The sequence below is a fragment of the Ochotona curzoniae genome, unplaced genomic scaffold (genome assembly GCF_017591425.1).
Source record: "Ochotona curzoniae isolate NIBS_2020 unplaced genomic scaffold, NIBS_Ocur_1.0 scaffold_3890, whole genome shotgun sequence".
NCBI lineage: Eukaryota > Metazoa > Chordata > Mammalia > Lagomorpha > Ochotonidae > Ochotona > Ochotona curzoniae.
Window position 1 is genome coordinate 35769851 of NW_024467115.1, and position 13864 is coordinate 35783714.

General features: G+C 50.5%; 2 protein-coding genes across 4 annotated transcripts in view; one reads left to right on the top strand and one right to left on the bottom strand.

Moving 5' to 3' along the window:
• SERAC1 (serine active site containing 1) overlaps positions 1–5592 on the bottom strand; it is a 35752-nt gene extending 30160 nt beyond the window's left edge. Inside the window, exon 1 of the mRNA XM_040965284.1 lies at positions 5535–5592. The gene's annotated coding sequence lies outside the window, so the exon portion shown is untranslated. The remainder of the gene's footprint in view (positions 1–5534) is intronic.
• A 103-nt stretch (positions 5593–5695) lies between these two features.
• Positions 5696–12807, top strand: GTF2H5 (general transcription factor IIH subunit 5). 3 transcript variants are annotated; one of them, XM_040965243.1, is made up of 3 exons: positions 5696–5791; positions 6285–6358; positions 12440–12807. In XM_040965243.1, exons 2-3 carry the CDS (start codon positions 6324–6326, stop codon positions 12618–12620), a joined length of 216 nt encoding a protein of 71 aa, XP_040821177.1. In that variant the 5' UTR covers positions 5696–5791; positions 6285–6323; the 3' UTR covers positions 12621–12807. The 3 variants fall into 3 exon arrangements, with proteins under 3 accessions (XP_040821177.1, XP_040821178.1, XP_040821179.1); XM_040965244.1 differs by having other exon boundaries at positions 5697–5791; positions 6244–6358; XM_040965245.1 differs by having other exon boundaries at positions 5748–5854.
• Positions 12808–13864: the final 1057 nt, after the last annotated feature.

Sequence of the window (13864 nt, forward strand, 5' to 3'; positions counted from 1 at the left end):
CCTCCTCCCGCAGCTGCCCTTGCCTATGGCCTGGGTAGAATTCTGAGTACACCCCTGAGCACATGCTTCCCCCACTCCCCATCCTCTTTCCTCGGCCACACCGCAGGCCTCAGCAAGAACAACCCCCCATTCTAAACTCAACCCTCAGGTTGCCCCAAGCACAGAGGCCTGGCTCTTCCAGGGGTGCATAGCCATACCACTGGCCTCAATCGCTCAGTGCTGCCCACCCAGTGCCCACTGCTGCCTCCCCAACACACCAGCCCCTTCTCTACTCTCCCATACCCCTCACCCGAAAGGCAAGTCCTCTGCTCCAAGCTGGGCAGGGAGTGGACAAGAGGTGACCGGAGTCAGCTCTCTTTGCCCCCAGACCACTTTTACAATCCATGTATACACAGGCCTCTGACCGCCCCCTACAGTCCCTACAGGTCATCCTGCACCCAATTTCACTCCAGACAGGATCCCTCTCCCCTCCCCCATACCTACAGTCAGAACCCAAACAGAAACGAAAACACAAAATTACAAATACCAAACCTAGACACTAATGGGGGAAGTTATTTCAAATGGGAAATCACTTTAGTTACCAGCGTGTCAGAAATAGAGCAGCTTTCTTTTGGGATCTCATGACCAGGAACACCAGGCTCCCCTCTCCAATCCCAAGCAGCTGACGAGGCTCTGGTGTCTCCAAGCCAGCGCTAATGGGTTAAGGGGGGCACCCTGGAAGGGGCAGCTGGTAGCAGGCGTTAGGCGACTGGGGCCGTGCCCTGGGAGGGTGGCTCTCCCAAGAAGGAGAGCATGCCTGGAGTTCAAGTTGGGTCTAGCTCCTCCCCCTGTGGTCATTCCTCTGCACCTCTCACACTGGGCTTCCACCCCAGCGGAGACCATGGGGTCACCCGACACAGCCCCCAACCCATGAGCCAAACTGTCCTTTTTCTCCACAGAAAGCTCCTCTCAGGGACTGGAACGTCACAAACAGCTGGCAACTGCACTCACATGCAAAGGCTTTGGGTTAGAGCCAGCCTTCCCTCTAGACCGTGAACATGACCACGCCGATAATCCCCACCCCGAGAAAGAGAAGGACCAGAGAGGCCCCAGCTGCCAGCTCCACAGGAAGGCCTCCACGTGGGCTGCCCCGGCCTGGCTCTAAACAAGCCTCGGCCTGTCCCCGTTTCAGTTTTGAGCAAAAGGTCTTGTCCCTTTCTGTGAGCAAAAGGCAAAGAGTCTGCACCTCATCGCCTCACTCCCAGGGTCCCTGACTTACAGTACTCTCTGCTTTCCTTAATGCCCTCTCTGCTCTTTCTAGGGGAGAAATGCTGGTTGTCCACTGTCTTCCCATCAAAAGCAAAAACAACCAAATAACCCTGAAAACTACCCCCCTTAGTTCAGTAGTCCTTCTAGCACCCAGCTTCACCTTCCCCGCACAGGAGCCCCGAGTGTCTCGCCCAAGGTAACACACGCCTCAGGCCACTTCTGGGGGTCACTGCCCTCACCTGTCCACCTCAAAGCCTTGGTCTCCCCACTCTGAGATATTCTGGACCACTCCCTCCAGCTTCTACGGACACCCCGCCTCTCACGGCTGTACATTCTGTACACTCCTTCCCGTTATTCATTCAAACACTGCACAGCAACTATTACTGTCTGGGGAAATGAACCAGCAGATGGAATATTTCTCTGTCTCTTCCTCTTTCAAACAAAGAGCTTTTTAAAATGCTATATAAATGAAGAACAATATCATTATATTCCCAAATGAGAAAGTGCTGTAAATCCAATCTGAGGGCCAGCCTTGTGGCCTGGCAGTGTGGGCTCTGATGGCTCACACCAGAGGGCAGGATGCAGTGCTGCTCTGCTTCCGGCCTGGCCCCGGCCAACGCCCAGGGACAGCACAGGAGACAGCCCACAGGCCTGGGTGCCCGCCACCAGGTGGGAGACCGCCACGCAGCCCCACGCTCTCAGCTTGAGTCTGACACAGCCATGCCTGCTGCAGCCATGTGGGGAATGAACCAGCAGATAAAAAAATCTCTTTCTCTCCTCTGTCACTCTTTCAAGGAAATCAGCCCTAAAATCATAATAAATAAATAAATAAAATCCTGAAAAGATTCAGTTTTAAAAAGTCTAGTCTCATCTCTCTTCATAGGTATTTTTATCTAATATATTAATTCCATTATATTTTTAATTATCCCAAAGGAGAATACTTTTTAAAAATAATTTCGTGTTTTTTAAAAAAAAGTTTTTTTTATTTGGAAGCAGAATTACAGAGAAAAGGAAAGACAGAAGATTGTACATCTGCTGGCTCACTCCCCAGATGGCAGCAGCAGCTGGACTGGGCTGGCCAAAGCCAGAGGCCTAGAACTCACATGCTGGTCGCAGGTGCCCAACAACTTGAACCACCTTCCCAGGAACATTAGCCGGGTGTTAGAAGCAGAGCAGCTGGGACTCAAACTGCCACTGCACTAAGGGATGCGTGACAGGCAGCAGTTTAACCTGCTACCGTGCCAGTCCCAGAGGTCTGATCTTGGTAACTTATTTCATCCATTTTCTTGCACAGCTACCCATCCTCAATGGCAGCTTAAAAAAAATCCTTCCCAGGCAGAAGGAAAACCTCGGGGGATGAACGGTGGTGATGGTGGCTCAGCCTGCACGCCACTGAACTAAACGATATAAAATGAGTATAACGGCATATGTCAAGCTTAACTCACAACAAAAAATACAAAAAGTTTCTGACAATGCAGTGTCTTTCTTCTGCTAGGTATCTTGCAGGCGTCTCTTTCACAGAGATTTTTAATCCAGCAGGACATGGCAGTTGCAGGGGCGTGAAGCAGGAACGTGCCGGAGTTCAGCTCCAGCCGAGCTTGGAACTCGAGAAGGGTGCGTGGAGTCGGCAGTAAGGAAAGACTCGGACACCGTCACTTGGTGCCCTTTTGCTGCAGCTCAAGAAGAAGCTGTCCTGTTTACTTACTCAGACACAGCACAAGCCTCTGCGCAGACGTTTGATTTTGCTATCTTTAACTTCAGAACTAAGCCAGCATGCACAGATGTTCAATTACTTAATTTTTACTTCATGGTCAACCAGGTGCTGTTAAAGATAATTCTGTCGGTTACTAGAATTAGTTTCTTCAAAGCAAACCATTCTTCATTCTTCAATAGTAGCCATTAGGCGACAGCCAGGACTCCGAGGCCAAGGCACAGGTGGTCACCTGCCAATTAGTAATATATTCCCACTACATTTCTATTTCCTCCATTCCTCTATCACTTAACGGGAGAAATACATCAAAAGGGAAAAAGCATAGATCCAAGACAAAAAGTTTCAGCCTTACAATGCAGGTTCTAAAACCCCATAAAGTCAAACAATAATCCAAAGTATATCTCTATGATGTTAATAAAATCGCCCTATATTTCCTCTAGTTAAAAAATTATGAAAGCAGCTAAAACAACTACATTTTCTATGCTCTAAAGAGTTGCAAGGACAGGATAACCTTTAAGATCACAGTAACTATATTTTTTGCCATAGCAGTTTCTGCTCATACTCACTTCACTTCCATTAGTTTGTAAAATTCTTGTCAAGCCATTTCCCAGAAGGAATGCTACGTGTCTGGTCTAGGGTAGGCACATAATAAGGTGTCCAGTAACGGCATGGGCTTAATTGTACTTCTGTGCGCAGCTAAAGGCCCACTCACCAGGACATTCTCAGTAACATTAACTCCCAGGTTCACATCAGTTACAAAAGCCATCTCACAGGGGCAAACAACAATGCCTCAATGGATTACAGAATTCTTAGTGGGGTGCTTGAGTGTCCATGCAAAAAGGGGTGAGACTGTGTCAAGGTGGTCAGAGAGACATCTGCCGAGCCCTGCCAAACAGCTGGAAGCTCCCCCGGGCCCTGCCAAGCAGGGGAGCTATTCTCTTCACACCTTCCTGTCACCCACACCTACTGCACGGACCCCAGCAGGAATGTAATTTTCCTTAATTCCACGGGAGTGCCAAGACCCCAGACCCTTCACTGAGGAGGGCTTTCCACCTGCTCTGCTAGGCCACTCGGTCCTGTCCTGAGCCCCCACATGCACACTCATGTCCTTCTGGCTCTTTCTTCTGCCCCAAACAACTGCTTTTCTATCCCCAGCCGACACCGTGCAGTCTTAAGAATTCCAAAGCCTGGAATGCTAGCCAGAAAGAACGTCAGCTTCCTTTTTCCTCTTAATCGACCCAGCTATCCTTGGTTTTTGCCTTTTCATGTAAATGTCGTGTTTCAGGAAAATCCAACACGGTGATTTTAACTAGCATGGCATTGAAGTTGCAGCCCAGGGAACCTACTGCCTCTGACACTGTGCCTTCCCACACCTGAATACCGTGTGTTTCTCCATCACTCAAGCCTTCCATGTGTTTCAGCCATGCATCATTTCCTGCTTACAGGACTACACAGCTTCGGTCTGATCTACTTCCAGACACCTTACAGTTGTGCAAGCTGCTATGACTAATATCCCTTATCTCTACTAAAACTCTCAGCAGGTGGCTGGTGTAATTTTAAAAAAATATTTATTTATTTTTGCTGCAAAGTCAGAAATACAAAGAAGAGGGGAGAGACAGAGAGGAAGATTTTCTATCCACTGGGTCACTCCCCAAGTGGCCAAAACGGCCAGAGATGAGCCAATCCGAAGCCAGGAGCCAGGAACTCTTCTGGGTCTCCCACATGGATGCAGTGTCCCAAGGCTATGGGAAAGCATCCTTTCCCAGGCCACAAGCAGGGAGCTGGATGGGAAGTGGAGCTGCGGGGATTAGAATCAGCGCTCATATGGGATCCTGGTGCGTGCAAGGCGAGGACTTAAGCTGCTAGGCTACCGCGCCGGGCCCTGGCATGAGTTTTTTATTCAAAGTCTTCCTATGGCCAATTGTAAACGCTCTCCAAAGCACCCCCTTCCAGCCACTATCACACACCGCATAGTCCCTTCCTGCTACTATCATGGATTCTCATCTCTCTGCCTCCACAGGCATTAGTCACTCCTTCACCTTTATCCCCCAGATGTCCGGGCGACGGTCTGGCACACAGCAGGTGCACAAGAGCATGCTGAACAAGCAGGTGGGGATGTTTAAAATCGGATGCCTGGGAAAGAAACACCAGGAGAAAACCGGGTTTTCCAGTGAGGAGGTGAAACGAAAACCAGTTCCGTCTGAGCAGTGGAGCTGGGATTACTCAGCCATCAGCCCAGCGCCTGGAAGGCAGAGCTGACTGTCCAGGGCAGAAGGCAGGCGAGCAGGGAGGGGGCCCTACGGGGACAGTGAGCAGGGCAGCTGGCCGCCTCCTAAGAGACCAAGTGAACGCAGGTAGAAGGATCATCCACTTTCCCTGGGCAAGCGCAACGTAAACACCTCAGGCGCTCGGGCGAAAAATAAAAACATCCATCTTATCAGGTGACAGCATTGAGCGCGCGACCCGTCAGGCCACAGCGGCGGAGGTCCGAAGGCACTTCCCGCCGGGAGTGACCGGCAGGGGCTCCTTCCCCGCCCCGCTCCCCGGGCCGCGACCACCGCCCTCCCAGGCCTACCTGGCGGCCTGCGCGCACCGCCCGCCCCGGCCGCTCGCCGGGAACCCACAGCCGGAGAGCGCCCGTCGCCTCAGCCGGCCACGTGATCCGGCCCCGCCCCCGACGCCCGCGGAGCCACGCCCCCGCGGCCCGCCTCCCGCCGGCGCGCTCCTCCCCCACGAGCGCGATGACGTAGGGCAGCGCAGACGCAGTCTGTGGTCGACGCGCTGTGTGGGCGGAGGTCCGTGGCGAGCCTGGGGAGGATCCGGGCGAGCGAGGTGCGTGGGAGACTGCGAGAGGCCGCGGGAAGAGAGAGGGCGGCGGAGGAGGAAGAGCCGGAGGTCTGGGTGCTCTAGACGCTGGGGTGTCGGGCTCTGTCCGCTCCCCCCACGCCCATAGTGTAGAGGGCGGGCCAGGGGGGCACAGCTCCTGTCTGAAATGGGGTGACGGGGCACCCTGTGATTTTGCGGGTCCTTTGCGATCCTCCCGTTGAGATCTTACCCGTTATTGCTGCCTCGAGTGGGGAACTGATACCAGCCCCCTTTTATCTCTGGGTGGGGCGCCCTGGGGCGCAGCTCGCTTCCCTGGGTTTTTATTGGCCTTGGGTAGAATGGCTAGTTAAGATCCATGCTTTCTTAACAGCCCGATGGACCCAGTTCTGTTCAAAGAGTGTATGTTTCCGCCGTTGTTAGTCCTTAACCCAACGGTGAACGGTTGTGCCTCGTTTCAGGAAAGGATCAACCTGACGATTCTGAATTACCTTTTCGTTAGTTTTCCCGAGATCACCTGCACCCTCCTGGCTGGACAAAGATGGTCAACGTGTTGAAAGGAGTGCTTATAGAATGGTCAGTAGTTTCGATACTTCCTGAATTTTCAGTGTACCTGCTGTAACAGGATATACACGTAAATTGTTCTAAAGTCAGATCCCTTTTGAAGATCATTTCCATTGTGCAACCTCCGTGTCTGTTGCATTCACGTAAGGGGCACTGGGTCCCAACGACTTTTGAACAGAGCCAGCGTGTTTGCGAAATCGGTCTGATGTGAACAGCAGTACCTGCATTTTCTTCGAACCATCTGAAGTTGACTAGAGTGTTAGGGCCTGCAGAATTCCAGGACCTTCGTGAAGGACCTTAGAGGCTTGCGAGTCACTGGCTTAAAATCCAAACTGCAAACTCAGTGTCTCATCAGTCACTCCGCGGGAGCCCTGACCTGGGCTGCTGGTACTGTGAGGTTGCGCAGGGCGGGGAAGGGACATGGACAAAGGTGGGACGTTTAGAGCAGCATCATCGAGTAGGAACAGAGTGTAAACCACATATGTAACTTTGAATTTCTTAGTGGCCACCTTAGAAAATAAAATGAAACGGGTGAAGTCAACATTGTATTACCCCACCGCATTCAGGATATTCTCTTAACTCATACTGAGTCTTCCAAAAAAAAGTCTTTAAAGGCCAGTGTGTGTTCTGCTTTTGCAGCGTATCTCAGCGGTCAGCCGCTGATCCAAGTGCTTTCTGGTGGGGTGTGGCTTGCAGACCCCATGATGGGTAGTGCAGGTTGGGAGTTGGGGTGTAGGAGACCCTGACAGACAGTTCAGAAGCAGAGGCCGTGGTGTTTCCCGAAAGTGAGTTCGTTGTGTCCAGGAGTGGGAAGGGTGGGTGCTGTGAGGACAGGGGAGGCCAAGGGCTCTTCCAGAGGAGTGAAAGGAGGATGCCAGCTTCCATTAGTGCTGCATGCTCCATGGAGAATTGTCGCTGTCCTGCAGCGACAGACTTGGTGCACGGAGCCGGTAGTAACACGCATGAACTACTGACTGATAGTCAATAGCTGAAGTTTATTAGTGGCATCAGACTTTGTACACTGAGGGTCATATGGGATAAGGGAGGAGGTATTGAGCTCATCAACAAACCCATCCACTGTTTCTAGACTCTTGTTTGGAACTCCTTTTGTTTTGTATGTTCTACCAAGTGTTCACATGCCGTCCATTCAACTGCTCTCATGCAAATGACATCCAATCAGTTACACAAAAGGTATCCATTCTCGGTTGTTCTCTAGGATTTATGGGGAGGTGTGTATTATGAGATAAAGATGTAAATTAGCTTTTTGGCTTTGAAACAAATATAGTAACTGCCAATTATGCGGAGAGCTCCTTTGTCACAGTTCTGCTCCTTTTTGTGTGGTCTCATGTCTCATCTCAGATCCACTCTTTTGTTTGTCATTGTGGTCATTCTAGAGTAATTGTGGAGTAATTTAGTGGCAAAGTCACCCTTTGGGTATGATAGTAAGAATTGTATTAAACATATTTTGATTTGAAAATAAATTAATGAGCCCCTGAGGAAGCATCACACTCTCTGGGAGGAGTGCAGATTTGCAATGGGATCTGAAGTGTCTGAGTTGCGCTTGCGTCCTTTTGCTCTCGCGCTGTCCGGCCCCTGAATCTGGCCTGAACCTGGGGGCTGTCAAGTTTGGCGTGTTTCCCTGAGCAGCAGCAGCAGCAGCTAATTTCCTGGAAAGGCAAACTCTAGGCATGCCTTGGGCACAACAGTCAGACCCCATGTGGTACACCTGTACCCCACTGCCTCTGTCCCAGTCCTGACTCTGTCTCCACCCTCGGAGCTGCAGCTGATGGCTCGAGTGCTCGAGGCCCTACCACCCAGGGGGGAGGCTTGGTGAGTTCTGGGCCCTCCCGGCTTCAGCTTGACCCAGGCCCAGCTCTTGGAGACCCTTGGAGCGTAAACAAGCACAAGAGTGATCTTTTTCTCTCCCTTTCTCTGGTTTTCAAATAAATCCGATTTCCGAAGTCTGCTACATCAGAACTGTCCTGCAAAGGATCTTGGGAAGATACATTTGAATGTTGGGAATTAGCGTGACCAGCTTCAGTCATAACCAGTTCCGTGGAGAATTATTTTGCGTGAAGACTCTTAATTTGATTTTCCCTTTCAAGTTCTAAAGAGTGTGCTGTCCAGTTTTTCAAGAGGATGATTCTGCCTTCCTAAACATACAAATCTTTCTGTCCCCCCCACCCCACTAAAAAAAAAAAAAAAAGTAAGTAGTTTAGCGTAAAGTGGTTGGCCAGAGCTGGTGGTTCCTGCTCCGTGTCGGGTGTAGGTGTGGGCTGGTCCCTGGAAGAGTACCTCACTCTCCCTCAGGTCTGTAGTCAGTGGCAAAGGAAGATGCTAAATCTCATGTCTCATATCTGCGGATTGCATGAAGCATGTAGATGCAGGGGAATAGAGAATTTTGTGGATCTGGGGTTTGCAGGGAAGGATGTCAAACCTTAGGCCTGTTACCAGTAACCAGCTCTGCAAGTTGAGGTCTCTTGTGATCACATACAAGGTACTCTGTAGTAACTGACCCGTATACTGTCCAGGCGGCCAGCAAGATCGGCCTCAGGCTTGGATGGCAGAGGCGGGCGGAGTGGAATAGCCAGTTAGGCTGCCTCCATGTCAGTGTGCTTGCTTTGAGTCCCGGCTGCCTTGAACTTGGGCCTACCATCCAGCTTACTGCTAACGTCCCTGGGAGGCGGTGGGTGACTGCCATCCACGTGGGAGACCAAGCAGAGCGCCTGGCTTGTGCCTGGTCTAACCCTGGCTGTTGCCAGCATTTGAACCAGTGGGTAAGAGATCTGTTCTCTCTGCCTTTCAAAAAATTAAATAGCTTCACTAGAAAAAAAAAAAGTTTGTATGTCACAGTTTAAGAAAGGAGTCTTAATGTGACACTTGTGTTAATCTGCCTTAGTTTGTTGCCATATGTGAGTAAACTCTGTATCTGTCAGTTCCTTTTTGTTGACTTTGAGCTCACCCCAGATGCCTACAACAGCTGGGGCTGGTACCCAGTTCAGGTCTTCTGTCTGGGTAGCAGCAAAACTGATTTGAACCATCCCTCACTGTTTCCTGGGGTATGTGTTAACAGGAAGCTAGAATTGGGAGCCAGTGTCAAGGCTCAGCAGCTGGCACTCCAGTGTGCAAGGCAGGCATCTTAACTGGCATCTTCATCGGTGCCAAACCCACATCTGTGTAATTTTTAACATTCTTCAGTAAGCAAGAAAGCACATCTGAGTATTATAATCCTGGCCATTTAGGCCCAGCCTGAGTGAATTCAAAGCTCAAGCTATTTGGATATACTTTTTCTTTTTTTTCCTCTCGGGACTTGACAAAAATGAAAATCTAAGGCCAAATCAAAAATGATTTAGTTTAGGGACCCATGTTGTGGTGCAGCAAGTTAAGCCACCACCTGCAAACCACTTTGCACTTCGCACTTTGCACTTTGCACTTCGGCTGCTCCACTTCCGACCCAGCTCCCTGCTCACGTGCCTGGGAAAGCACGTACTGTGTGGGAAACAAACCAGTCCTTGGGCCCCCACCACCCACATGGGAGATGCACACAGTTCCAGGCTCCCAGCTTAGTCTGACCCAGCGTGGGCCATTGAGAGCATCTGAGAACTGAACCCAGCCTGTAGGAGACCTCTCTTTCTCCCTCTTTGTGGCCCGCCAGCCATGGAATGAGGCGACAGTGACAGCAGCAGATGGCCTGTGTCCTCAGCCCCTTGGAGGCTTGCCTTCTTCCTTTGTACTGTAACAGACTTTCTGCCACTAACGTGTCAAACGCAGCCCTTTTCCCTTTGAGACCTCTTATACCATTGGGCCGGAAAATAGGGTATGTATGTCCCCGGTGCCTCTTCCAGAAATTCTGCCTCCCTGGAGGCTGTTCCAGGAAAGCCGCTGAGAGCAGCTTGCCTTCCTCAGTGAGTTCAGGGCCTGTGTGGCTGCCTGGCCTCCCCCCTTGGTGGGCTCACCCCTTCCTGTTCAGGGCTCAGGCTCAGGCTTGTGGCTTGGCTCTGCTCAGTCCCTTGCTGTGGTGCCTGGATTTTCCTCCTCACCGCTGGACATCCAACATTCAGCCTTCTCCCAGTGGGCACCTCACATGTGAAACGCCTAAAACCAAACTCTTGGTCTTTACTGAAAACCTTTCTCCCCGCATTCCTCACTTCAGTAAGTAACAGCGCCACCCTTTCATTTGTTTGGACCAAAAATCTCTTTGATGACTGTTTCAACGCTCTGTCCTGCCTCAGCCAATTGTTGGCTTTCTGTCCGTGTGGTAGGATTCATCTGCTGCCCAGCAGCTCCACTCGTGCCCCCAGGTCTGCGCCGTCATCCTGGATTGCCACAGGCAGTTTCCTCACTGGCTGCTGCCAGCACCTGCCATGCCTCTTCTGTCTGTCCTACCCAGCAGGCAGCAGGGTCCGCGTGTTCTGTCTTCAGTGTGAGTGAAACAGTGAAAGCCCGGGTCTCTACATCGGACTCATGTGTGAAGTGAATCCCTAGCGTACATTGCTAGCTCCACTCAGGATCAGTGTTTTTACTTGAAAGTTGTAAATCTTACTTTTTATTACGTTCAGGGAATTTCACACTGCTCCCTTTATAATTGATGTTAACATTACAGTTCAGAAGATTGTGTAAGATTGTGTTTTTCTAAGAATCACAAAGACGTGTATTTGAGGTTATGCTCATGTTTTGCTAAGCCCCCTGCTGCGAGCCTGTGCCCTCCCCCCCCCGAGTGGGCACCTGTTTCCCTTGGAACCACCCTGCTCACTCACACTTGAAGCCAAAAGGAGGTGGGGTTGCATGTAGGTCTCTGGGTGAGCACAGTATTCTCACAGTAGATTTTGTAAGATTTTCTTTCTTGAGAGTGTGTATCGGGAGGACACACAAGTAAGGAAGGAGGCTGAGCTGAAGGCTGGAGTCGCGTGAGTGTGGCTGTACACAGTAGGCTCATTAGTGTGAGTACTGAGCTGGTTTTGTCACAGCAAGGTGCTGAACAGCTATTGGAAGGAGATTAATTTTTTTTTTTTAAGATTTATTTTATTATTTTTATTGGAAAGGCAGATATACAGAGAGGAGAGACAGAGAGGAAGATCTTCCGTCCGATGATTCACTCCCCAAGTGAGCACAACAGCCGATGCTATGCCGATGCGAGCCAGGAGCCTCTTCCGGGTCTCCCGCGCTGGTTGCAGGGTCCCAAACTTAAACACTGCACCATCGCACCGGGCCCGGAAATTAATTTTTAATGCACTTAAAGGTGTTGTGATTCTAGGTCTTATTTAAAAGCTTAAAATATATATATGGGCCCCGCGCGGTGGCGCAGTGGTTAAGGTCCTTGCCTTGCACGCCCGGGATCCCATATGGGCGCCGGTTCTATCCCAGCAGCCCTGCTTCCCTTCCAGCTCCCCGCCTGTGGCCCGGGAAAGCAGTCGAGGACGGCCCAAAGCTGTGGGACCCTGCACCCGCGTGGGAGACCCGGAAGAGGCTCCTGGCTCGGATCGGCATAGCATCGGCCGTTGTGCTCACTTGGGGAGTGAATCATCGGACAGAAGATCTTCCTCTCTCTATATCCGCCTTTCCAATAAAAAAATAATAAAAATAAATCTTTAAAATATATATATATATTTACTTGTCAGTGACGAAGTATTCTTTGAAAAAAATCTTATCCTGGCCTCTAAATATGTTTGCTTTTTTCCTAAGACCTATTTTACTTATTTGAAAGACAAATTGACTAGGAAAGAGACTGAAAGAGAAATCTCCCGCCCCGAGTCACACTCAAAGCAGGAGCTCCATCCTAGTCTCCCAGGCAGGCACACAGTACTTGAGCCATCCTCCACTGCCCTCCAGGCACTTTAGCAATAAACTGGACCAGAAGCAGAGCAGCCAGCACTCAAGCTAACTGTAATCCCGATGCCAGCCTCGCTGTGGTCTGTTAAACTTGCACTGAAAATTTAACTGAAAGCCTGGGTCTGTAAATCCTTAACGCCTGAGCTAGAGAACAAGTCAAGGATTAATAATTCAGAATTTAAAACTCATCCTGTAGCTTGTCCGTACGGTCCCGGATTTAATCCATCTGTGGTGTGACTGGACAAGGTGTGTTTCCCTCCACAGCGACCCTGCCATGAAGCAGTTCCTGCTGTACTTGGATGAGTCCAACGCGCTGGGGAAGAAGTTCATCATCCAGGACATCGACGACACGCACGTCTTCGTGATCGCGGAGCTGGTGAACGTCCTGCAGGAGCGAGTCGGTGAGCTCATGGACCAGAACGCTTTTTCTCTCACCCAGAAGTGAAGACGCCACGTCCTGTTTGGGAGTCGCACACAGCAGTGTGGAAGGCTGACCCCATCGTTCTTGCGTTCCATGGGACTGATAGATGCAGGCACTTGCTGCAGCAACAACCATGGGATCGTTGATTCGGGAAAAGCCCTGAACAAATCGGTTGTGCATTAGAATTAACAAAACAAAACTCTGACGGTTATCTGTGTTTGGTTTTTATTATCTTTTATTAAAATACAAACCTAAGGACAGGGTTCTGCTGCTGCCTGGACTGCCCGTGTCCCACGCTGGAGTGCTGGGTGCCTGCCTCCACTTCTTCCTGTCCAGCTTCCTGCTGGTGTCCAGGAGGCACCTGCTGATGGCCAAGTCCTTGGGTCCCTGCCACCCACTTGGGAGACTCAGATGGAACGCCTGCCTTTGACCCAGCCCATCGGGGGAGTAGACCAGCAAATGGTACATCTCTTTTCCTCCACCCCCACCTCTCTCTGCCTCTTATATAAACAAGTCTCCCTATATAAATTTAACAGGCACATGTTTGGCCTAGTAGTGGCGCTGTCTCATTTGAGTCCCAGGTTCCTGCTACCGTGCATGGCCGGAGGCAGCAGGCAATGGCTCAAGTGACAGGTCCCTGCCACCCACGTGGAAACTCTAGCTGGTGTTCCTAGCTCCTGGCTGCTTCCTGGCCCAGCCCTTCCCAATCATTAGAATCATTGGAAATGTGAACCAGGAAAAACTGGGGCTCTCCCTCTCCATGCTAGTCTTATACATTAAGAATATAGTGGAGGGACTAGCACTGTGGCTTAGCACAGTAAGCTGCCACCTGCAAAGTTGGCATCCCATATGGGTGCCAGTTTGAGTCCTGGCTAGCTCCCTGCTCATTTCCCTGGCAAAGCTGCAGATAACAGCCCAAGTGTTTGGGCTCCTGCACCCACATGGGAGACCTAGAAAAACCTCCAGGTTCTTGGCTTCAGCCTGGCCCAGCCCCAGCCATTGCAGCCATTTGGGGAGCAGAACCAGTGAATGGAAAATAACCCTCTCCCTCCTCTGTAGCTCTGCCTTTCAAGTAAATAAATAAATAAATAAACATATATATTTATTTATAAACATATATATTTTAATATATATATATATATATTTTAAGGAGAATTAAATAGTAGAGGCAGTTATTGTGGTGCAGCAGATTAGGCCAGCACTGTGACCTCCACATGCCCAGTCGGCTCGGTTTGATCCTGCCTGCTCCACTTGTAGCCCAGCTCCCT

Bases quoted from the DNA above. Each gene is read 5' to 3' on its own strand.
- GTF2H5 (XM_040965243.1), top strand. From the start codon at position 6,324: ATGGTCAACGTGTTGAAAGGAGTGCTTATAGAATG. The intron at 6,359-12,439 runs GTCAGTAGTTTC...TTCCCTCCACAG, and splicing joins AAAGGAGTGCTTATAGAATG to CGACCCTGCCATGAAGCAGT.